The 26,845-nt window shown below is 35.8% G+C and overlaps 1 protein-coding gene across 5 annotated transcripts in view; it reads left to right on the forward strand.

The window, feature by feature from the left end:
- Positions 1-204: 204 nt before the first annotated feature.
- The window catches only part of LOC120425317 (protein sidekick), a 157,473-nt gene continuing 130,832 nt past the window's right edge, over positions 205-26,845 (forward strand). For 4 of the 5 annotated variants that reach the window (XM_039589792.2, XM_039589793.2, XM_039589794.2 and 1 more), the window contains exons 1-2: positions 206-1,022; positions 4,255-4,857. In XM_039589792.2, coding sequence (XP_039445726.1) covers positions 4,605-4,857 — 253 coding nt within the window. In that variant the 5' untranslated portion in view covers positions 206-1,022; positions 4,255-4,604. Of the gene's footprint in view, positions 1,023-4,254; positions 4,858-26,845 lie in introns of all 5 variants that reach the window. The other variant, XM_039589789.2, reaches the window with a different exon arrangement.

Here is a 26,845-nt window from a genome sequence, read left to right on the forward strand (position 1 = left end):
GAAAGACGTGAATAATAGAAACTAACGCGTTTTCCGTTACATCTATTCCGACGTCTGCGTTAGGGAACCGCTTCCAAAAAATCCCTTCCCGCCGCGGCGCCCTGCTCCGTTTGCCGGTTCGTTCCACTTTCCACCGCGTTCACACACTGTTTCTATGCTCGCTGCAACAACCTCTGGTTCATTCGCCTGCTCCGTCGGCTTCTTCAGTTGTGTTTTGACCGTCGTCGCGTTCGGTAGCCGTTGCTCGTCGTGTGTCGTCCCCTTCCTGTGTGTGTAGTACCGTTATTAACGCATACACACTCGCGCGCGCTAACCTGGTAGTGGTGGTTTCATTCACAAGAATACTACCACACACTGAGGTTTCCTGGAGATTGATCGCAGCACACCTTGAGCGCGATCTAGTTCGGGAAAGGGCTGAGAGCGAGCGCGATCGTGTGAGTGAGCGGCAGTAGGCTATGACCAATACGCGCGAAGATCGGTAGCCTGGAGAATGTAGTTTTTTGTTGTTGTGTATCGTGTACGATCGGCCTGCTAGATTGGGTCGGGTCAGGCGAAGGATACAATTTCCGTTGAGGAATTTCGGCGGAATGAATTCCTGCACGTGAATCGAATTTGTAACAGTGTGTAATACGAAAGCATTTAAAAAAATTGTCGGTGACAAATTAAAAGGAAAAGCGAAAAAATACGGTGTGCGTGTTCACTTCAAATTCTCCATATTTTATATCGCTTCGTTAAAATAAAAAGAAGGCCAATAAGGCGAAGCGAAGAAAAAGCTTCCAGAGTGGTGAATCCTACAGGTGTGTGTTTGGTTAAGGCGCGCGCTTCTCGGCACTACTACACCGCACGCACAGAGATGACGAAGACGGAGCAGATGTAAACCGTGAGAAACCAGTAAAACATAAAAAAATACGAGTGAAGAATGGAGAAGAGAATGTAAGAAGTAATCGGAGAAGAAGTGAAAAAAAAAGATCAAACACAACAAGAGAATCGGTTCGAAACGTGTGTATTGGAGAAGGAAAAAGGTAAAAATTTAAATAAAAAATATACAATAAAGTATCGAAATGGTGGTGGTTCCAGTGGTGTACTAAACAACAGAACAACAACATCAACAACAGTGTTGCAAAGTAGTGACTAGGTTTTTCGTGTGGTTTTTAATGCTTGTTTGGTCTGGGCAAGGGGGCGCGCACTCCCGCGGCTACTGGTTTGTGGTGGTACCTATTTGGTTATGTTTATCGCTAACGTTTGCTGAAATTGTAAACCGCTGTAAAACGGTTGCCGACGAGGGCAGTAAAAACTGGACGTTAAAATTTGTTACTGAAGGTTGAATTTTAGATGTGTTTACCTATTGAGTAGGGAAGATTGACTTAGAAAGCATAAAACGTGACATTTATGTTGAAAACTACCTATTTACGTTGAATATTTTCTAGAAAACTTATGAATTTTTACGATTTTACTTTTCCAGTATTTTTTTACCTTTTGTTATTTTGTAGTAAAATTTGTTTGAGAACAAAAACATTCAAAACATTAAATTCTTACAAAAGATATAAAAAAAATATTTTGAAAATGCTTGCAGTTTGTTTTATATCCTGAAAAACATAGATTTTGCATAGATCTGCTCTTTTGCCGTTGGGCTTTATATTCTTTCTTAGTAAAAAATGTAAATTTTGCCAAAAGTATGTTTTCAACCTTATGACTTCGTTTCCATTCTATCTAAACTCCACTTCGATTTTTAATCATATTTTTTAAGATGGATGTTTTTTTCAATTTCTTATTTCAAATTCTACGATCTTCAACCTTAGGTTTTTTTTCGCTTTTTGAAATTTCAAATTTAAAGAAAAAAAAACTACATAAATAAAAATCTTTGCTTAAAAAAATATTAATGAAAAAGATTATAAAATTTGTACACTCCTAAATTCTTGAATTATTAAAGTCTTCTTTTCTGAAATTCATACATTTTAAAATTCTTAAATTATCAATTTCTTGAATAATTATATTCTTATATCTTTGAATTCTCGTTGAGTTATTAGATCAATCCGAATCCGAATCATAAATTCCATACATGAATAATTATTAAATTCTATAAAAAATATAAATTATAGAATTCTGAAAATTTTAAACTCAATATCCTGAAATTAAAAAATTCTAAAATGTACGAAATCTAAAAATTTTAAACTCTAAAACAAAAAATCTAGGATTCCAAAATTTTACAATAAAAAAAATCTTAGATTGTAAAACTCTAAAATGCCAAGTTTCTGTGATTCTAAATTTATGAGATTATGAAATTCTTAAAAAAAATCTAAAATGCTTGTATTAAAAAAATCGGAATTTCTTAATTTCTATTTGTTTTATATTTAGAAATATTTGGATTATTTTGTTTTTTGAAGTATAAAAAATAGTACGGTTCAGATTGTTTTATTTTTTCCAGTTTTTAGTTTACTTTTTTATGATTCTCATTATAATGTTATAATTATGTATTTTTAACTTCCGAAATATATATGAACATTTATAAATTATTAATTCTGAAATCAAAAATCCTACAGTTTTAAAATTCTATGAAAAAATATGCATAATTTCTAGAACTATAAAATTCTAACACATTAAAATTCAATTAAATTCTCCAATTCATAAAATCATAATTTCTAAAATTACATTTTTATTTTTTATATTTTTAATTATTGAAAATTTTCTAAAAACTTAATTTCATAAAAAATATTGTTGACAGTTTTGAGTTAATTTTTTAGATTCCCATTTTTTTTAATATGAAATTTAATTTTCTGAAAACCTGAATTCCAAAATTCTAATGTTTGTCAATTCTATTATCCTTAAAATTCTAAGATTCTTAATTCTAACCAGTTCTTAAATTAGAATTCCAAATTCTTTTTTTAAAGAACATGCAATTTTGTACGATTTTAGCCTTAGAGTTTTGATTTTTTCCTTATATTTCAAAACTCTATATTCTCAAATTCTGAAATATTTAATAAATAAAATTCTAAAATTTAATTCCAAAGAGTTAAAATTCAGAAATCCTCAAATTTTGAAATTCCTGTATTTCAATTCCATAAATTCTAAAATCCTTAAAATCAAACATTCACGCCTTCTTGAATTTTTACATTATGAAAATTAAAACTTAGGGGCTATAAAATTCTACAATTTTGAAATAAAACACAAATTCTAAGATTCTCGAATTATGAACTATCAAATTTCAAAACTATATGTTTATCAAATGCTATAAATTCTCAATTCGTATATTCTTTGTTTCTTAAATTCTGAATAATTCTTAAATGCTGAACATTTTCAATTCTGGAAATCTAAGCTTCCTAAAAATTTCAAAATCTATGAAATATTTCTTTAAATTTGTGCGATTTGAGCATGAACATTTCCTAAAATCTTAACTTTTTACAGTTTTGAATTTAAACTTTGGATTTTTTCTTAATAAATCGGTCTATGATACTAATATACTGTCGACAAAAATTCACAAATTCTGAAATTTTTAAATTATGAAATTTAAAATCTAGGGTTACCAAATTCTACAATTTTCATATTAAATAAAATTCTAAGATTCTCGAATTCGAAAATGTTAAATTTCTAAAATTCTGAGATGCTTTCGTTCTAATATTATTCAATTCCTCAATTTTTCTATTCTAAAAAAATAATTTTCTAAGATTCTTAAACTCTAATATTCTTAAATTATTAAATTTTTCTATTCGAAAATCTAAGTTTCTTAAATTTTTAAAACATTAAAATTTTTAGAATAAAGTTTTTAATATTAGCGATTTGAGCACAAACATTTTCTAAAGTTTTAAAGTTCAGAAATTCTTAAATTCTTATATTCTTCAATTCTAAAATTTTTCTATTCTAATAATTTAAGTTTCTAAAATGTAAAAAAATGAACATTTCTAAAATTATGTTTTTAATGCTAGTGATTTGAGCATAAACATTTTCTAGAATTTTAACTTTTTACAGTGAATTTGAATTTAAATTTTGAATTTTAAAAATAAATCATTTAAATTCATTTGTGCAATATATTATGATGCGAATATTCTGAAAACAAATTGTGCAATCCGATCCAGACCCATTTTTTATCGAAAACCATCCACAAGGTTACCCAAAATGAATTAAATTAGTTTAAAGGAGGCCTTCCCAAAGTGTGCTCTCCAAGAGATAAGTTCTATTTGCACTGATAACTAGATGTAGCAATCTTTTCTCAAGTAGACCATCATTTTTATCTCTACCTCTTTTTTTTCTTTTCCACAGATAAGCACTACTAAAACATCAACGAGCTGCAATTGGAGTGCCCGTTGTGAGGAAAAGGCTCTCGAAACAAAGTGTGATCACGAAAAAAAAGAAGAGTTCTAGTCGCTGTTTACCTTGCTGTACCCGCGCACAATAATTTCGCTGTAAGTGTGGTGCGGTTTGTTGTTGATTCAGTGTTATCTACCCCAAGTTCGGGTAGCCAGATAAGTACCCAAGGTGCCGATAAGAAGGCAGTAGTGTCACATTTGTCGCGTTGAGGTTAGTTGAAGTTGGGTTCTAATTGGCAAAGCCGAATCAAATATGGCAGTGAATCATCGCCAGGAAGAAAGTGTGCAATAGGGTTCTCGGAAATGGAAGCTCACGAACGACTAGGACATCCGGCGGCCATGTTGGAAGAGGGGGAAGTGCGGGGTACGACAGTTACTGGAAGGGGAAGAAGAAGCGGTGATAGTTGCAACAGCAGTAGTAACTCAACGAGAGCAGTGATAATGCGTAGAACCGGCAGACGACCTCGATCCCTAATGGGTGCGGCCCGGTTATCAGCGGGATTGGCGTTCGCAGCGATAGTGGCGCTGCTCGGTGGAATCCCGTCGGTTTTTGCAGGTTAGTTCACGCGTTTGATGGATTGTTTTGTTTTTTCGCGATTGAGTAAAAATGAGTCATTTCCTAGTTTGGAACAAAACTACTCAGAACTGTCAAAGCTGTTACACGCTCAAATGAAAAATGTGAGTTGTGAGTTTAAACTCGAGTTTTGCTGCATGGGCCCAACTTCTAAATTTGAAAAGATAACGATTGAATCTGTCTTCCCAACTTTCCTGAACCAATGGAGTCTCTGAACCGAACAGCCGGTCTTTTCGTTGAATCGCTCCATGGAAAGTGGCTCACCTTGGACCGGCTCGTCAGACCAACCATGTGTGTACGTACAGACGACCAATCAATCAACCGCCGAGGCTGTGCAGCAACTGGTGGTGGTGGTGGGCCATTTAAAGTTTCATTTCGGAAGGCCTTTCTCGATTTGACTCGACTGAGTGTCGTTACAAAGGCCAAAATGGACGACGACTGGGGTAATTGTTGGCCACGTTGGCAATATTTGTCCGGGTATTTTCAGATCTGGAAGAGATCTTCGGTTTATGCCATCAATAACTGAGGACGAGACTCTCATTCTAAGCCCCGAACATAGCTTTTCTGAACAGACTCCGGGTGCACCTCTACGGAGAGATGCAACATTTCATAAAACAAAGTATAAATCATGCCCACTTGTGTGTGAGGAATGCCATCTGCTTTGTTTCATCCTGGAGAAGAGAGAGTTCCTCCTCCTCCTCCTCCTCCTTCTCGAAAAAAAGGTAGGAAGAAGTGGAAGAGACATACATTTATGAGATGGCATCATGTCATGTGTTGTTTTGCCTTTTGAAACATGTGAGGGCGACCCCACAAAAAAGACAGATTCTGGAAAAAAGACTTGAAGAAAGCATATTCTTGTTGTTCAAGTATTGACAACTGGTTCAAATTACTGTCACTGAATTTTGCGGCCCAAAGCACTTGAAAACAATAGTTGAAGGCAACTGTCAGATTTGCCATAATGGTGGACGGCGTCGACTGACGCAACTGTCAGATTTGCTATAATTATGGCAAATTTTAAAGTTTAAGTCTGTGTTAACTAGAAAACCAAAAAACAAACACAAAATTGCCAAAACTGACAAAATTGGCAAAATTGGCAAAATTGGCAAAATTGGCAAAATTGACAAAATTGACAAAACTGACAAAACTGACAAAATTGACCAAATTGACAGAATTGACAAAATAGATAAAATTGACAAAATTGGCAAAAAATGACAAAAATTTACAAAAATTGATAAAAATTGACAAAAATTGATAAAAATTGACAAAAATTGACACAAATTGAAAAAAATTGACAAAAATTGACAAAATTGTCAAAATTGACAAAAATGACAAAATTGACAAAATTGACAAAATTGAAAAAAATGAAAAAAATGACAAAATTGACAAAATTGACAAAATTGACAAAATTGACAAAATTGACAAAATTGACAAAATTGACAAAATTGACAAAATAGGCAAAATTGACAAAATTGACAAAATTGACAAAATTGACAAAATTGACAAAATTGACAAAATTGACAAAATTGACAAAATTGACAAAATTGACAAAATTGACAAAATTGACAAAATAGACAAAATTGACAAAATTGCCGTAATTGACAAAATTGTCAAAATTGTCAAAATTTACAAAATTGGCAAAATTAACAAAATTGACAAAATTGACAAAATTGACAAAATTGACAAAATTGAAAAAAATTAAAAAATTGAAAAAATTGACAAAATTGACAAAATTTACAAAATTGACAAAATTGACAAAATTGACAAAATTGTCAAAATTTACAAAATTGACAAAATTGACAAAATTGACAAAATTGACAAAATTGACAAAATTGACAAAATTGACAAAATTGACAAAATTGACAAAATTGACAAAATTGACAAAATTGACAAAATTGACAAAATTGACAAAATTGACAAAATTGACAAAATTGACAAAATTGACAAAATTGACAAAATTGACAAAATTGACAAAATTGACAAAATTGACAAAATTGACAAAATTGACAAAATTGAAAAAAATGAAAAAAATGACAAAATTTACAAAATTGACAAAATTTACAAAATTGACAAAATTGACAAAATTGACAAAATTGACAAAATTGAAAAAATTGACAAAATTGACAAAATTGACAAAATTGACAAAATTGACAAAATTGACAAAATTGACAAAATTGACAAAATTGACAAAATTGACAAAATTGACAAAATTGACAAAATTGACAAAATTGACAAAATTGACAAAATTGACAAAATTGACAAAATTGACAAAATTGAAAAAAATTGACAAAATTGACAAAATTGACAAAATTGACAAAATTGACAAAATTGACAAAATTGACAAAATTGACAAAATTGACAAAACTGACAAAATTGACAAAATTGACAAAATTGACAAAATTGACAAAATTGACAAAATTGACAAAATTGACAAAATTGACAAAATTGACAAAATTGACAAAATTGACAAAATTGACAAAATTGACAAAATTGACAAAAATGACATATTTACAATAAATTTACAAAATTGACAAAATTGAAAAAAATGACAAAAATGACAAAATTGACAAAATTTACAAAATTTAGAAAATTCAAAAAAATTACAAAATTTACAAAATTTTAAAATGTATAAAAATTACAAAAATTAAAAATAAAAAAAATCATAAAATTATGGCGTCCCCAACAGTTACTGTCACCTGTCAAATTTGCCATAATGGCGACTGCTATAAACCTCGTTTTCATTAGTTAAGCAAGTTTTGCTCGAAAATTGATGAAAAACAGAAAAAACATGTTCGTGTAACCTAGAATCCGGGAGTGGGAAGTCGACGCCAACAAAAGGGTCGCAAAACTATGCTGGGTGAAAGTAAACAGACATGCATCCCGGAAAAAATATCAGTCTCTCTCTCCATTCCGACTTCTGGCGTGTCTGCATAATGGGAAGATGATTCGATTTGTTCTGGGCTACGACATCCACATCCAGTCAGTAACGTAAGGAAAGGGTGTCCAATTTCGGGTGCAAGCCCGAACATAACAAGAAAAAAAATCTTCGGAAAAACCCATATGCCTAATGGGATTGCTATTTGGTCCCTTAATATCTCAGCCCAAGAGGTGACAACGATATGTTTTCCGTTTTTGCTTTAGCTTTCTTCTGGGAGTGCAGAAATTTATGGCACTCGAGTGCATGTTTTGGAATATTTCTTAGAAGAACATGCCATGACTTTTTAGAAAGTGGAGCAATCTGTGTCGTACGCAAATGTGGGTAAAAATGTTTCCCGCTCGAAACGTTGACAGCAGTGCTTTGTTTTGCGCGTCTGTGATGAAGACACTTCTGTCAAAACATGCAAGGTTCGTTTAGCGTGATTGTTTTTGTTGCTACAAATGAGTTGTTTTTGATTTTTAAATCGCTATTATAGCTACTTTGACAGCTACAGTGAGCGCCATTATGGCACTTTGACGTTTCGAAGAACCTTTCCTAACCTCAATCCCGGCGGCTCAGCAAACCGTGCAAAACACCCAAGTGGATTGTGTACTTGTACCAATTTGGCCCCAGCATGTATGCATTATGCAGCACAGCGTTATTACCACCCTCTTCCTTACACAACATAACCTCAAACGCCTGGTTCCGAACCCACTTTTGAGGTTGGCAACTTTTTGGGGGGCCAGTTATTTATCATACCTTTTCCGACCAAAACAAAAAAAAAAAGAGGCAACAACAAAGTGTGCAAATTATACCTTTCAAGACGTTTCGGAATTGCGCTGCGCTGTTCTTTCGTTTTCTGCCTACTTTCGGGGGTTTAGCAATTTCGCCACTAGGCGGCGACGCGCCGGTTCGTTTTGTATGGAAATTTATCGCAATTTCAACGCCGCCCGGTGGCGTTGCAATCATAGTGATTTCAAGTTAATGGTTTACATCCTCTGCTAAATCGGCCAAATTGAATAACCGGATGTGGGGAACAATTTCTTCCTTCGTGTGGAAGGCGCTTTGTTTTTGCTTCGTTTTGGTGAGCGCCTTAAAAATTAACCTATTTTCATCTTCTTGCGGAGGGTAATTACAGGGGCAGGTTAAATTTGCATACGACATGAAGTGCACGAAAAAAAAGAAGCTTGATGGTTATTAGTGGCTCAATTTCTCGAGAAGCTCGGCCTGCACCCTTAACTTTATTCGCCGACACGAAGCCCTTTTCCGCGGGATGGTTGTCGCGTACACAATGTTGGGGAAAGGGGGGACGAAAGTGGGTAGAACAAAAAGTCTAGAAGTGAGCCTTTGTCACGGCAGTGTGTAACTTACAGCGCGCAAGATTGTTGATCTGAAAGGTTAGTTTTTAAAATTAAGTGTGTGTACTTTTGGGGGCAGCGGTTGACAGTTTCGTGCCGCTGAATGTGGTTATTAGTTGGTGACACAGTTTTACGAACAATTAACCATGTTTTCATAATATAAAAAAAAGGTTAGCTAGTTATGTTACACGAAACAAATCTTATGTTACCCACATCTTGTTCTGTATCATATCAGCGTGTATCTGTCATTTCTTTACACGTTAATTCAAGGATACCATTTTTTATAAATTTCACCTAATTTTGTCAAAACTTTTAAATATGCAAAAATTTATCATTTTCAACCAATTTTACAAACCAGAAGATGAGAAAATTTAAAGGAAAATTTTGTCCGAAAATTATACCTTTGGTATATGAACCAAATTTGAGAAAAGAAATGGAATCATAGGAATTTTCGAATTACTTTGAATGAAGGAGCTCGAAAATGACAGAAGCCAAATATGGACAAACAAAGCATAATTTTGTGTGAACACAGAAACAAATTTTAAGAGAACAAACCATTTTTAAAAGAAAAGACAATTAAAAAAAATGTTGTTAGGAAATTTTATACATAATTGATGAATTTTGCCTCTATAATTTTTTAAGCGAAATTAGGTTAAATTAACACCTTAAATCAGGGTGCCAACATAACGACCTAAAATGTAGCATAAAATTTACACAGAAAAAATAAGGTAATATTCATCTGGAAATGATGATAGATTTTGAGTGAAAATAAAATAATTTTACTTCTGGAAATGATGAATTTTCATCAGTTTTTGATGAATATTAATTCATCAGGTTCACATTTTTACACATTTTTTGAGTAATATTACACAAAAAAAAAGATAATATTCAACCAACCTAATTTTCAACCTTCGAAAATTCAACTTTGCGTGGATGCGTGGATATACCGTACCAAACGCTCCGGTTTATTTTTGCATTATTGTTGTGAAAGTTGTGTTTAAAAATGTATAGTTGAATGTTATATAATTAATGAATATAATAAATAAATTTATTTTTAATAGTAAATTGATTTCATAAACAGCTGAAAAATTATAAATTATTAAATGAAATAAGACTATAGTAAAAAAAATAGCTATTGTATAGTACAGCGGCAAACAAAAATATTTATTTTAAATGAATAAAAAAACAATTTTTAAAACCAAACAAAAAAAAAACGCTGGAAGACAAGTTTTTAAATACTTATTTTTGCTTTGTTATGTTTTAATATTTTGTTTATTTTTGGTTTAAAATTTGTTTTGTTTTGGTTTAAAATTTATTTATTTCTTTTATTTTCGTTTGAACGAAATTTTGGTACAGTCTAGACTCAATTATCCGAAGGCCTTCGGAAAAATTTTACTTCGGATAAGCGAATCTTCGGATAATCGAATCACGATAAAAATATTTTTTCGTTGATCAATTTTTGATTGTCGAACTTAAGTACGACCCAAAAACTACTCTAAATTAATTTGAAATTTTTAAATCCAAAATGGCGCCTAAAATGGCGGTGCTGAAATATTGAAAAAATGCATTTTTTTAATTTAAAAGGCAATCAAATATTCAAATTTGACTAAAATGGGGTCGCAGAACTCAAATTTGATGTTAAAAGTAAGAAAATAAAAATACGAAAAAAAATATTGGTCATGATTCGATTATCCGAAGTCCCATACAAACCTTCGGATAATCGAAATTCGGGTAATCGCAAGTTGAGATTGAAATCTAAAAAAACACTAAATAAAGGGTGGGCGATTCCGAAAACACCTTTCAGACAGCTGTGTTTAATGGAAAAGTGCAACCCTCGTAAATTTACCATACGCAAAAAAACGGCAAAATCCGCCTCACAACAACTCCTGCAAGAACTGCAGTCAGTCAAGCAAAATAAATAAAAATAAAACCAGCGACAAAGGCAGGGAACCACTACAACCTCACCAATGTTAAGGTGTTGAATCGTGAAAAAAATACACGCAAAGGTAAAGCAAGACTAGAATGCAGCTACACACGAGGCTCGACCTGGAGCGAAGCCTCGGTGTGTGCGTGTTGAGTTAAGGAGAGAAGGTAATAACGCTGGTGTGATGTGGCCGATGATCATCACTCCGGTGGAACCGGTTTTTTCGAGGGAGGCCCTCCCTTCCATGTGGCCGTTCACTCATACAGAGAGCCTTTTTAAGCAGCGCTCGAAGAAACAAAAGGAATCTAAACGTTTTACTACCACCAAAGTTTATCGAGCCCAGAATCACTAACCGAAGACTAGAGAAGGCTCGTGAAGATCTTGGCTTGGAGATATTAGGGGGCTTGACTGCGGAACACACTCGTTTTATGGCGCTTTTGGTGATGAGTCGAGAAACGACCTGAAAAGCGATGTAAAGTCCCGAACAAGACTCGTTTGGCGAAGTTTTGGGGCTTTTTGTGACCTCAAGATCTTCAGTTCAATTTTTGTGTAGTTTTGCACGCTTCTAGATCTATTTGTACCTAATAAAACGCAATTTTCGACCCATTTGTACCTATTTTCGACCCATATGTACCTATATTTGACCTACTGGTACCTTTTTTACATAACTGTACCTCATTTTGATCCACCACATTTTTAATTGTCAAAAATAGGATGAATAAGGTTGAATTTTGCCGACCAGAATCAATTTCCAACGTATCAAAAGAATGTCTGAACCGATTTTTATCCAATATTGATTACCATTTTCGACGCATCTGTACCTATTTATGACCTAGTTGTATCTTTTTTGTGACATACGTGCACCTTATTTTCACTTACGCATTATGTCTCTTGAAAAAAGGATAAATTTTGTTTTTTAGCCGATCAAAACCATTTTCGGCATCTGTACCAATTTTGGACTTATCCGAGGTCTAAAAAATAAATTTTGAGATATTTCAAATCTAAGCCAAGGATTTGTAAAAAAATGATCGAATATGTCTGTATTCTGTCACATTTTTTTAAAGTTTTTTCATTAGGAGTCACTCAGTAAAAGAAATAAGGCGAAAAAAGGTTTCACCTTGTTAAACCTATTTTCGATCTAAATGTTCCTATTTTAGACCTACCAAATCTTTTTGCACAAGCCAGAAATGCCAATAACTTGTTTGTTGTTTAATGTAACTTTTTTTTGCTACATTTTGTACATTTTTTTAAAACTTAGTAATTACATTTCTACTAGGGTAAAACATGAAATTCCAGCGAGCATTTAATGTTGGCATATCAGCACTTTGACGTTCAATTACAGGTTTTAAAAGGCATTTTTTTACGAAAATAGTAAGGGAAGTCTCCTTAACATCACATTCTTCTCGCTGCAACTCTTCACCTCTTTCATCCCAAAATCAGGTTTCTCTCCTCGCCAAAGTATTGTGATTGTTGTTGTGGTTATAGCTCATTTGTAACTTCCTTCTATTCTCTCTTCTTCAACCCATTCAATCGGCACTCTTTCTCTCCCTCTCTCCATCATCATTCACCTCGATTATTACCTTATTTCTTGTGTGTGTTTGTGTGTCTTCGGATAAATTGGCTATTTTCTTTCTCCCCACAATTTTCGAGCTCCCACCACCAACTAAGAAGAAGGTCATCGAAAGTATCGATTTGTGCCTCCCGCTCTTTCTTTCTGGAAACGTCATATTTTCACCTTATGCTGCACATTCCCAATAAGTGAGGTTATGACCCGATCTTTTTTTCCAAGATCGAAGCCTATTAAAATACACAAACGCTGCAAAAATTTCAAAAAAACACAGCTACAAAGATCTCAAATGCTGCTCCGCAGCAGCTGTTGTTTTTCATCGTGTGGAACCTTAACCCGCGACGGCAGTGTACCTTTTCTAAGTGGTTAATGGACCCTTAAGCGCAAAGAAAAAAAACGAAGAAATTTCCCGATCAAAACAAAAAAAAGCGTTCGTCCGTCCCTTTGAAATTGGTCTCTTTTTTTCGCTTGCACCCTCTGCCGTTTCACTTAAAATATTCGAGTTCTCTCCCTCTCGCTCTAATTGCATCGAAAGTGACAGTAATTTCCGGTTCGGTTTAAGCGGTTTTGTTTTGTTTTTCAAATGAAAACCAGCTTTGAAAAGGCATTTCATCGGTGCCCCGATTGGTTGCTTCCCTTTTTGCGAGATCAATTTGTTGAAATGATTTTTTCGGTCTGTGCGTCTGTGGTATTTTGCCATAATGGCGGTCGTAGCTGTCAAATTATTCAGAGTTGTTCGCCACTAGATGGCGGGAACACCAGTGAAGATATAACTTTTCTATTGTTCTCTTCTAATGAATTTTAGGTGAAATTCGCAAGCTGCCCTCAGCAAATTTGCGAAAGTTTGATAATTTTCATGAAATGCAAATTGCTCGCCACTAGATGGCAGAGCAAACAGTAAGCAAACAGTGACTTCTCTACTGTTTTCTTCTCATAAATATTTCTGGAGTTTTTTTTTGAAAAGGTCCAATAAACCAAATTTCCAGTTTTTTTGCTTTTTGGGTGTTTTTGAAACCGCCTTGAGTCAGGGGTATTAAAAAACACCCAAAAAGCAAAAACTAAAAAATATGGTTTATTGGACCTTTGAAAAAACTCCAGATTTGGTTCATTGTGCAGACGTTTGACAATTTTTTCAAGAGTTGCAAGTGCTCGCCACTAGATGGCAGAGAAAACTGTCAAGAGTTGACCCGTGCTATTTCTCTTCCCAAAAATTTTCCACGAGTTCAAAACAGCAAATACATGGACGTTTACCATACTTTCAAGTGTTACAAGTACTCGATGGCAGATGGCAGAGAAATCAGTGAAGAAATCACTTCTCTATTGTGCTCTTAACATGTTTTTTTGGTGAAATTAGCAGCAAATTCGCGGAAGTTTGATTTATTTTTAAAAAATGCAAGTGCTCGCCACTAGATGGCCGAGCAAACATTGAAGAGACAACTTCTCTATTGTTTTTTCTTATATTTTTTCGTTGATTTCACGAGGTTACATCAGCAGATCCGCAGACGCTTGACAATTTTTTCAAGAGTTGCAAGTGCTTGCCACTAGATGGCAGAGAAAACTTTCAAGAGTTGACCCTGTGATATTTCTCTTCCCATAAATTTTCTTTGAGTTTCACGAGCTCAAAACAGCGAAAACATGGACGTTTGACATACTTTCAAGAGTTGCAAGTGCTCGCTACTAAATGGCAGAGAAATCAGCGAAGAGATCAATTCCCTATTGTTCTCTTAACATGATTTTTTGGTGAAATTCGCAAGTTCACCTCAGCAAATTTGCGGAAGTTTGATATATTTTTAAGAAATGCAAGTGCTCGCCAATAGATGACAGAGCAAACAGTGAAAAGCCTCTATTGTTCTCTTCACATTTTTTTGTTGATTTCACGAGTTTACTTCAGCACATTCGCGGACGTTGACACATTTTCAAGACTTGCACAAGTGCTCACCACTAGATGGCAGAGAAAACGGTCAAGAGTTGACTACTTGATTGTTCTCTTCTCGTTAGTCTTAAGTAAGTTTCAATAGTTCAAAACAGCAAACTCATGGACGTTTGAAAAATCAAAAGTTGCAAGTACTCGCCACCAGATGGCAGAACAAACAGTGAAAAGACGATTTCTCTGTTGTTAGCATCACTTCAAAATTTTGTTGATTTAGTGAGTTCACTTAAGCAGACTTGCGGACGGGGACGAATTTTCAGAGTTGCAAGTGCTCGCCACTAGATGGCAGTGATAACAGTTAAGAGTTGACTACTTAATTGTTCTCTTCTCCTGAATCTTCAGTAAGTTTCACGAGTTCAAAACAGCAAATTTATGGATGTTTGACAAATTTTCAAGAGTTGCTAGTGCTCGCCACTAGATGGCAGTGAAAACAGTCTAGAGTTGACTATTTGATTGATCTCTATCAATAAATATTCGATGAGTTTCACGAGTTCAAACAGCAAATTTATGGATGTTTGACAAATTTTCAAGAGTTGCTAGTGCTCGCCACTAGATGGCGAAGAAAACAGTGAAAAATAAATATTTGATTGTTCTTTTCACATAAATGTTACGTAAGTTTACGAGTTCAAAACAGCAAACTCATGGACGTTTGAATTTTTTTTCAAGAGTTGCAAGTACTCGTCACTAGATGGCAGAGCAAACAGTGTAGACGATTGTTATCTGTTGTTCTCTTCTCCTAAATGTTTGGTGAGTTTGACGAGTTAAAATCAGCAAATTTATAGTCGTTTGTCATACTTCCAAGAGTTGCAAGTGCTCGCCACTAGATGGCAGAAAAAACAGTGAAGAGACAATTTCTCTATTGTTCACTTCTCATGAATTTTCTATGAATACCGCGATTTTAACTCAGCAAATTTGCGGCCGTTTGACAAATTTTCAAAAGTTGCAAGTGCTCGCCACTAGATGGCAGAGATAACATTTAAGATTTAAACTTTTCTATTGTTCTCTCCTCATAAGAGTGAAGCTGTTATTTCCAAGAATTAATGAGTTATCGGAACAAAAAAATCGCCGAAGTTTGACAGACTTCCTAAAGTTTTACGTACTCACCACTGGATGGCAGATCAAATAGTGAAGAGTTGACTATTCGATTGTTCTCTCCTCACCTCATAAAAGTTAAAGGCTTCACTTCGGTTGCTTCTCATTCAATTTAGATAACGATAACGATCCGGTTGATAGCAAAATTGAAATTAACCTCAAACTTTCTCTACCTCAGCCAAAATTGGGTACTTCAACTTTTCACGCTTGGCATTCATTCTACTTTCAACAAACAAACCATACCTGCCACAGTTCTATCCACCACAGGTACGTAATGCCAGTCACATCCCTGCAATAAAATTAGTTTCCTCCTCCACGAGAGCTTAAAACTTATCCCGTCGAAAGGAAATGCACTTCCTTCTTCCAACTTAGGAATAGGTTGCCGCGAAACACGTGCACCGCTGTTTGGCACGTGTAAACAACAAGTTTTGCCCCTTGTATTACCGAGTTATTATCAGCAAACAAATTTGGACAGATCGTTATCGCGCGCCCGGAGTTGAAAACTTGTAGTTTTGTTCCAATTTAGCGTGTAGTTATTAGTGTGATGATTTATGGTCTTGTTTCTCCTTCCTCTCGTTACAGGTACGTTACCACAAAAAGTTCTAAACTCGATAATTAACCCCAGGTAAAGGAGTTGAGACCGTTGTAGCAACGGTCCTCAGGGGTCAACCCGGTAAGACAATGGCTAAATGTGTACCAATTATAATCACTTCATCTGGACCACCTGTCACCCGCACCACCACCGTTTGACAAAGGCACATTGTTGCAAGAAGCGAAACGGAACGCTGCGGATTCCCATGGGGAAGGGGGAGTCTGAACACTTACAATGTTGAGGGCACAGACTTTGCAGACGTAACGGTAATTGTCTGATGAATCGTTAGACAATTTTTTGAAAAAAATTGAGTTGCGAGTGCTCGCAACTAGATGGCAGTGCAAGCAGTTAAGAGACACACTTTTTATTGTTCTCTTCTCACTTCAAGTATCAGTTGACTCATTATTAAAGAAAACTTTAACCAAAAATACGTTTTCAGAGCATCAGTTACAAGTACTCGCCACTAGATGGCAGTAGAAGTAGTTAAGAGATTTCTCTTTTATTGTTCTCTTCCAATCTCAGATTCAAACAGCTTATGCATAGTGAAAAATGTAAACAAAAATACGTATTGAAAGTACGGAATGCGAGTGCTTGCCACCAGATGGCGACTATAACAGACTTTATTGTTCTCTTCTCACATCAATTTAACTCAAACATCCCATGAATATTTTTTTTATATCCCTTTTTTTAATTTCGAGCATTCGCCACTAGATGGCAGTATGAGCTGTTGAAAAATAACACTTTTATTGTTCTCTTCTAATTTCAATTGAAAATGTCTCATCGATAGTAAAAATGCGAACAAAATAGCTTTTTTTAATATGATTGCCAGTACCCACCACTAGAAGGCAGTTCAAGTAGTTTAAAGATAACACTTTTATTGTTCTCTTCTCATCTAAATTTTAAATGTCTCATCGATTCTTAATTTTGTTTAAACAAAATTACGTTTCTAAAGTATGAATTGCAAGTATTCGCCACCAGATGGCAGTAGACTCATTTAAGAAATAACACTTGTATTGTTTTTTTTCTTATCTCAGATTCACAACTTATGAATAATATTTTTTAAATTCAAAAATAGGTTTTTCAAGCATGAATTGCGAGTACCCGCCACCAGATGGCAGATCAAGCAGTTTTAAGATAACACTTTTGTTGTTCTTTTCTCATCCCAATTTTAAATGTCTCATCGACGATGATTTTTTTTAAACAGAATAAAAATTTCAAACAAAATTATGAGCAATGGAAAGGTTCCCCAAATATTGTTTTTAAAGTGAGATTTATAAGTGCTCGCCACTAGATGGCAGTCCGAGCAATTAAGAGGTAGCACTTCGATTGTTCTCTTCCCATTGAGGTTCAAATTATCGATCCAGATTTAGACAGCTACAGCCAACTAAAGCTCGTTTCAAAAGTATAAGTCACAAGTTCTTACCAATGGATGGCAGTATAAACAGTTAAGAGCTTCCTCTTCGATTGTTCTCTCCTCACCTCAAATTTAAACGACTTTCCCACTTTCGCTTATCTGTGACCGAAAAGGTTAAGCCGCAACTGCCTTCTTTTATATCATTTTAAAGTGCGCACCGAGAGTGTTAATCACCCGCGGTCCAGATATGCCTCCCATCTTTTATTGTTCAAGGAAATTCCCACAAAAGTATTTTTCAATTACGCGCGAAGCGCGCGCGCATGATTTTCCTTTTCCTGGGTTCCATCTCTGGCAAGTGAAAACTGTTGCCGCTGCAGCACAAAAAGAGTCATTAAAAGTCAAGTTCAGCGCCAAATGTCATTTTCCCACCACCAGATGGAGCGGGACTTGTGGTGGAAAAATAAACTAAAATAAGAAAAAAGTGCTGACCTCGCGCGCCACCTTAAGCTCTTGGAAAGAGAGACAGCTTGTTTGAAATTTGACCAGAAGAAATGAGCGCGGTGGGTGAAGATGGATTGCACTTGTTGCAGTTTGGAAGTTCACAGAGTGAACAAAACAAAAAACGAGAAGCGGTTAAAATATTTTCCTGGAATTGAAGGCATAAAAAGTCATGCAGCTACTGACCGTTGGTTGGGCGTGGGAAATGTTTAGTATTGTGTGATGAAAATTGGATTGGATGACTCTTAGTTTTGCTTTGCAAAAGTTACAAGTACTCACCACTAGATGGCAGTGTAAGCAATTGAGAGCTAATTCTTCGATTGTTCACTCCTCACTTCAGATTCAAATACACTCAAACCCCGTTGGTTTGACACCAACTGTTGTCAAACGAACGGGGTCACTTTTTAGTTTGACACCCCATTTACACGGAGTCCACACACACTACAGAACGTTTGTTTTGATAGTGTGCGTGAACGCCGTGTAAAAAGTGACAGTTCGTCACTTTTTAGTTTGACTTTGACCAACCAACGGGGTACAAACTAAAAAAGTGTCAAACGAAAAAGTGACCAACCACCGGGGGTTGAGTGTAGATTATCGATTTCAAATAACTTGTCTATAAAGATATTTTTTTAAAACAAGAACTTCAAGTGCTCGCCACTAGATGGCAGTGCATGCACCTAAGTGCCAATTCTTCGATTGTTCTCTCCTCACTTCAGATTCAAGCCAATTCTCTACTTCGAAACACATTAATATATGAAATATGTTTTATAGCATGAGTTTTAAGTACTCACCACAAGATGGCAGTGCGAGCACTTAAGAGCTAGGTCTTCGATTGTTTTCTCCTCACTTCAGATTCAAATTACTTATCTTTAATCTTTAATGTTTAAAAGGAATATACCTTTTTTAACACAAGTTACAAGTGCTCACCACTAGATGGCAGTACAAGAACTTGAGAGCACTTCTTCTTTAATAGTTTTGTCAAAATCCTTGTATACTTTCTGCAAAAAAAAAAAAACTTCAAAATAGTACGACCAACAGTAAATCCTGCTCGCTCCCCCCCAATATAGGACACTCAATTTACAATCCAAATTGCCAGGTACCTTGCGTTGACCCCGATCTTAAATCGGCCCTGCAGTCTACAAACAAAAAAATAAACAGCAAAATACCGCAACAATTGCGCAAACCCAAGATCTCAGGTGCGCGAGCGCGCTCTAATCAGTAGGTTTAAGAATTCGCCTTCATCCATATTCCGTTCCAAACCCGACTACATGTGCAATTATGGGGCGTCTAGTACCAGTTACTAGCCCGCAGGGCTTGGCACAGACAAATGGATTTGAGACTTGTTTTTTTTTCATGATCGAAAATAACGGTCATTTCAAATTTTGATTTAAATAGTGAGTAGTTTCGCAACTCACCGCAATCGACAATTTGGCGCCTCCGTCATTTGAAAGAATTCGAATTCTCTACACACTAAATTTCGTTTAATCAGATTTGAGTTGGAAACGTCACAGAAATCGTTAAATCAATAATTTTCGAGTAAATTTTGAGAATAATCTCCACTTGTCTGTGGACCATCCCTCAATGAAACGGAATAACTGATTCACCGACCACTGTGTGTTACAAGTGAGTCCAGCTGGGCTCAATCGGTGGCTTAACCCCTCTCCGTAGGAAGACAGCTAAGCAACTCAACTTGAGTCCCTTGTGAAGAACGCAAGAATTTCACAACGTTAAAAAAATGTGAGAGATTTGTGCCTAAGGCTAGAGGGCGATTATCATAACTCTTGCCGGAGCTAGGGATGATCAACCACTCGAAGATTCAATCAAATTTTAATAAAATTGAAAATTGAGTTTCGAGTTTTCGCCACTAGATGGCAGTGACACCAGCGAAGGTCGTCAAAACGCTCAAATCTAATTGTCTGTGACATTGCGGCGAAAATATGAGCATCCCAACCCAGAGTGCACCCCAAACCCGCTCGTCAGCTGCAGCAATTCCAGAGCCTCAACTCTCTGCCTTGTGTGGAGTTGATCGGCGGGTTACCTGAACAAAGAACCTACTCGTCTCGTCTCAAACCCCTTCTTCAGGTGACCGCAACCTGCAGCAACGAAACCAGTTTCGCCGGAGAGTTGAATCACGCGCCACGGCCGCATGTTTCTGATGACTCTCCGGTGGTTGTCGTCGACGACTTTGGAGATTCAGCGTCTGCCGGCATGAATTTATATGTGACCGCCGTTCCAAGAAGGCATTTCTTGGCTAAACTCTCAACTAGGAGGCTTGTAGGAGGGAGGTGGATGTTTGAACACGAAATTCTGATCGAAAACATGGGATTTTAATCGATTTTTGTAGGAAAAATCTAATAGTTGTCACCTATAAATGTATTTGCCTTGGTTGTTTTGACAGCTCGACCACAGACTATCAGATATGAAACATCATTTTATTCGAGAGTTGAAAATCAATGGTCATTGGAATCCCGATATTTCAATCGTATAACAAACTAATTGTAACCTTGAAAATATTTATTTTGGTGGTTTTGACAGTTCGACCACAGACTAACAGATAACAGATATTAAACATCAATATCTTAAAAAAATATAAAAATAATAAGATCTCCAAAACGACTAAATATCAATCCACCTTGAAGAAAAAACAAATTGTGGTCAGCTTTAAATGTATTTGTTTTAGTCGTTTTCGTCAGTTCTACCACAGACTAACAGATGTAAAACTGTGATTTTTAAAAGAGTTGAAACCAAGATCAACATAGCTTTGAGATTCCAATTGATATTAAAATAAAAAAAACACATTTGTGGCTCACCTTACAATGCATTACCCTTGGTTGTTTTGACAGTTCGACCACAGACTAACAGATAACAGATAGGAAACATCAATATTTTTCAAAGAGTTGAAAACTAACGATCACCAAAACCACCAAATTTCAATCCAAATTGAAGCAAAAACAAATTACCAAATTTTATTTTGGTGGTTTTGACAGTTCAAGCACAGACTAACAGATAACAGATATGAAACATCAATATTATATAATATAACAATCACAAAAAAAACAAATTTCAATCTAAATTAAAAAAAAAACCTAGTTGTGGTCACCTTTCAACGTATTTGTCTTAGTTGTTTTGACAGTTTTACCACAGACTAACAGATGTAAAACTATGATATTTCAAAGTGTTGAAACCAAGATCAACAAAACCTTTAAATTTCAATTAATAGTGAAATAAAAAAAAAATTGTCTCACCTTAAAGTGCATTTGCTTTGTCTTTTTTTGACAGTTAGAGCACAGACTAACAGATAACAAATATGAAACATCAAAATTTTTAAAGAGTTAAAAACTAACGATCACCAAAAACCCTATGTTTCTATTCAAATTGAAGCAAAAACTAATAAAAAAAATATTTTGATGGTCTTGACAGTTCGACCACAGACTAACAGATATGATGTATCAATATTTTACAAAGAAAGTAACAATCACAAAAAATACCAAATTTCTATCCAAATTGAAAAAACAAATTGTGGTCACCTTGAAACGTTTTTGTCTTACTTGTTTTGACAGTTCTACCACAGATTAACAGATGTAAAAGTGTGATATTTCAAAGAGTTGAGAAAAAGATCAACGAAACTTTGAGATTTCAATCGATATTGAAATACAAAAAAAACAAATTTGTGACTTACCTTGACATGCATTTGCCTTGGTTGTTTTGACATTTCGTCCACAGACTACCAGATATGAAAGTTTAATATTTCTGAGATTTGTAAAAAAGAACAAGATTCCACTCCTTTTCTCCACCTCCTTAATTCGAAAACTACTTACAATTCTCGGCATGCAGGTCCGGAATGGCCGGATGAACCACTGCGACTCTTTCTCTCTCTCCAGAATGTCTCTAACCTCGAGCGATAACGATCTGCTACAACAAAGAATGGAACCCACCTTTAATAGCCGCTCGACCTTCCAAGTGGTTGATACGCCCTTTTGATTTTTCATACAAAAAAAAAAAATCGCTTCACAGGTGCGTTTTCGGGCGGGGGTTCAAAAAACCGTGAAATTTTCCCACAATTATAACCTCACAGATTTTTTTCTGTCATCGCCGATCTGCTCCGGGAGGGTTGAGGAGGATGGGACAAACAAAAGACTTCAACGAAGGGAATATCTGGAAGCGGAAAATCTCCGTCCGCGAAAAAATTGTGAACGTCCTCGAAAAAAAGAGGTGAAGGGACTTTCATTCAGCGCTGAGAAAACTGATGTGCGAGGGGACTGGAAAGATTGATTCGTCGTGTCGTGCTGAATAAGGTCGTAAATTCGTGTCTCCGGAAATGCATCACGGTGGAACGTGGTGAAATGTTGCGTTTACGGCAGATTAGCGCGAGTTGTGGAGGAAGGTGGTTTGCCGAATGAATCATGGTGCGAAGAATGTCGCATTTTTTCAGGTGTGCTGCGAATGGTGACCAATGCAACACAGACAACAGACATTATTTTAGCTCAAATACACGAAAATCTCGTTTCAAATCCGTCAATATACATTTTAACGGTCAATTTGAGACGCGGGTTCGATTCCCGCCTTATCCACTGAGCTTCTATCGGATGGTGAAGTAAAACGTCGGTCCCGGTTTCTCCTGTCTCGTCAGAGGCGCTGGAGCAGAAATCCCACGTTAGAGGAAGGCCATGCCCCGGGGGGCGTAGTGCCAATAGTTTCGTTTCGTTTCGGTCAATTTGAATATTTTTTAGAAACTCACCACGGAAATTCTGAATTCACCACAACATGAGATTGACAGTTCTATAAAGATGTATGAACTATCAAGAAATAAATCGCTTGCTCACAACTACATGGCACTGATAGATGATTTTTTGGTAGAAATGTTCCACTTTAACGTCTGTTTGTCTGTGGTATTTACTTGATACATTGCTCAACGATTTCTACTCCCAAACCAAAGTACGCTGACATTAAGTGATGTCCAAGCGTTGACAGCTCTAACCCCAAGCGAGTTACGAGTGATCACCACTAGATGGCGTTGCACGCAAAGAGAAGAACTTCTTCGATTGTTCTCTCCTCACCTAAAATTTTACGATTTTTAAGTTTCCAGCCATATTTTTTTATGTTTTTATGAGTATTTTTCGATAAAAGATTATCAACTTTTGTTTGAAATCCTTTTCATGCTTCAATCAAATAATTCACCGTTTAATCCACTCAGAAACAAAAAGTGTAATCATCAGAAACATCACCTTTTATGGAATGACCATTACCCCCGTTCATGTATATCTAATGTAAGCGCAATGACTAATCATTATTTCGTTTCGAAGCACACCTGAATGAACACCCTCAGGTACCTCGCCCAGAGCATTTAGATACGCTAAAAATAGGATTTCCCAAATGATTCTGAACCGAAACTAGCTTTCTACCGAAAACCATCGGATTCCCCATTATTCACTTGACCTTCGAGTCCGTCCAGATTGCCCAACAAAACCTTGGAGATCTTGCCTATTTCAAGTGGATTTCGGAGCTTCTTTCCGTCTCTCTCTCCCTTTGCGTTGTTTAATTTTAGGGTATAATTAACGTCATTTTACCTGAGCGGCGGCCTCTCCTCCGCACAGTAGGGCTTCCGCACTTTGTTTATACACCTCACCTTCTTCACTGCTTGGTTCTGGCGTTACCTGGGGTACCAAATTTGGAAGAACTTGAACTTCGCCTCCCTTCGTGTAATGCTTGTGCGTTGTAGAATGTGTTTTAAGCTTGATCCATTTTGCTCGCACCTTTTTCCAGAATGAGATAAGCTTCACAGACAAGCGGATGTTGAACTTGGTTTGACAGTTGAGAATTTTGGGATCCAATTTGGACCATGAAAAAATAAATAGACAAATATCTTGTGAAGGAGGTATTCCACTGCGGGAAACTTCAGTTTTGGTCATTTTGATCATTTTGGTCATTTTGGTCATTTCGGTCATTTTGGTCATTTCGGTCATTTTGGTCATTTTGGTCATTTTGTTCATCTTGGTCATTTTGGTCGTTTTGGTCATTTCGGTAATTTCGGTAATTTTGGTAATTTTGGTCATTTTGGTCGTTTCGGTCATTTCGGTAACTTTGGTCATTTTGGTCATTTTGGTCGTTTCGGTCATTTTGATCATTTTGGTCATTTTGGTCATTTTGGTCGTTTTGGTCATTTCGGTCGTTCTGGTCATTTCGGTCATTTTGGTCATGTCGGTCATTTTGGTCATTTTGATCATTTTGGTCATTTTGGTCATTTTAGTCGTGTTGGTCATTTTGATCATTTTGGTCATTTTGATCATTTTGGTAATATTGGTAATTTTGGTAATTTTGGTTTTTGGTAATTTTGGTAATTTTGGTCATTTTAGTCGTTTTGGTCATTTTGATCATTTTGGTCATTTTGGTCCTTTCGGTCGTTTTGGTCATTTCGGTAATTTTGGTAATTTTGTCACTTTGGTAATTTTGGTAATTTTGGTCACTTTGGTAATTTTGGTAATTTTGGTAATTTTGGTCATTTCGGTAATTTCGGTCATTTTGTTCATTTTCAACATTTCGGTAATTTTGGTAATTTTGGCCATTTCCGTCATTTTGGTCATTTTAGTCGTTTTGGTCATTTCGGTCATTTCGGTAATTTTGGTCGTTTTGGTCATTTCGGTCATTTTGGTCGTTTTGGTCATTTGGGTCATTTTGGTCATTTTGGTCGTTTCGTTCATTTTGGTAATTTTTGTAATTCTGGTCATTTTGGTCATTTCGGTCATTTTGTTCATTTTGGTCATTTTGAACATTTTGGTCATTTTGGTAATTTCGGTCATTTTGTTCATTTTGGTCATTTCGGTAATTTTGTTCATTTTGGTCATTTTGAACATTTTGGTCATTTTGGTAATTTTAGTAATTTTGGTCATTTTGATCATTTTGATCATTTTGATCATTTTGATCATTTTGTTCATTTTGGTCATTTTGGTCATTTCGGTCATTTTGATCATTTTGGTCATTTTGTTCATTTTGGTCATTTCGGTCATTTTGTTCATTTTTAACATTTCGATAAATTTGGTCATTTTGGTCATTTGGTCATTTGGTCATTTCGGTCATTTTGTTCATTTTCAACATTTCGGTCATTTTGTTCATTTTGATCATTTTGATCATTTTGGTAATTTTGGTAATTTTGGTAATTTTGGTAATTTTGGTAATTTTGGTAATTTTGGTAATTTTGGTCATTTTAGTCGTTTTGGTCATTTTGGTTGTTTTGATCATTTCGGTCATTTTGGTCATTTCGGTCATTTTGGTCATTTTGTTCATTTTGGTCGAGTTTCTAGTTTTCGCCACTAGATGTCAGTGTAAACAGTGAAGCGTGTCAAAATGCTCAAATCTTTCCATCTGATTGTCTGTGACGCTGTGATGACTATCACAGGTCAGTTCCCCCTTTTTCTGCCTCAAATCCACAGACACAACACTTGAGCATACACAGCAAACTGGTGATGAACAAAACAAACCGAAGGTTTTCCACCGCGTAATGGCCGCGGTCGTCGTCGTCGAGGAGAACATTAAACATAAAACAGAGACTAACAGCAACGACTTACGGAATTCCTGATGCGATCAAGGGTCCATGCTTAGCACAAATATGTGTAAACCCGACCCGAGACTGGGCTCTAATTTCGCCGGGGCGCGCTAAATGAGACGAACTAGTTTTGTTGTTTGTGAGCAGGGGACGTCATGTGAAGCTTGAGCGTTTTGAGGGTATAACATGTTATCTTTTTATCATAGACTCAAAAAACGTCTATTGCTTATATTTTGACCCATATTCTTCAAGGAAAAAAAAAACAAAAAATAGTTTTCCATGCTCAAAAATAGATGGCGTAGTGGTTATTGAAAAGAAGAAAAAAAATTGACGTTTTAAACGTCAAAGATTTTTTTCATTGTCTTTGGTAGAATAATCATTAGAATACACGTAAAATTCTAATCTTGACATACATTACTATCCCAACAATAGAAAAAAATAAGAGTTGATTGTGCTCGAAAATAGATGGCGCAGTTCTTCTATGAAAACTGCGCCATCTTTTAGCGAGCACCTGCAACTCACATTTTTTTACTAATTTACTTGAAAAATGTGTCACAACATTAGAAATTTTAATTTTTAAAGTCAATTCCTCAACTCCACTCACCGTTTTAAGTGACACACAAAAAAGTTGAGTCATACAACGCAGCCATTGCGTTTGAAAACCCCAAGTCGTAAGGTAGCTTGTATTTCTTGGAAGTAGTTGATTGGAGTTTTTTTTTTGTTACCTTCGTCTTCTTCGGCGTCAAGAGGGGGCTCTTAGACGGCTTCCCCTGAGCCGGCCAACCAAAGGTATCGAATGAATTAAAGGGATGACAACCCCCGGTAGAAGAAGCGACAAGCTAATAGAGAAATGTAAAACCTGTTTGGTTTTCAAAGATGGTCATCGGTTCTCGTAAAAATCGATTGTTTTAGCTGCGCCATCTAGCGGTGAGCACTTGAATAAACTTATTTTTCAAGCAAACATTTGCCAAACTTCTTCAACGGGGTTTCTTAACGTCACCGGGATGACCACTCAATTACTTCAACGTACTCTCAGAAGACGGCATGAGGAAATTTGCATACCGCAGGCTCGTCTCATTCTTATTCCCGATGACTTTTTGACTGTTTGACGAGCCGTTTTCAAATTAAGTAAATGTCAACCGACTCGAAAATCCATTAGAATTCTTCGCAGGACCGCGAAGATTTATGTGCGCTTCTGTGA

The sequence above is a fragment of the Culex pipiens genome, chromosome 1 (assembly GCF_016801865.2).
Source record: "Culex pipiens pallens isolate TS chromosome 1, TS_CPP_V2, whole genome shotgun sequence".
In the NCBI taxonomy this organism is placed as follows: Eukaryota; Metazoa; Arthropoda; class Insecta; order Diptera; family Culicidae; genus Culex; species Culex pipiens.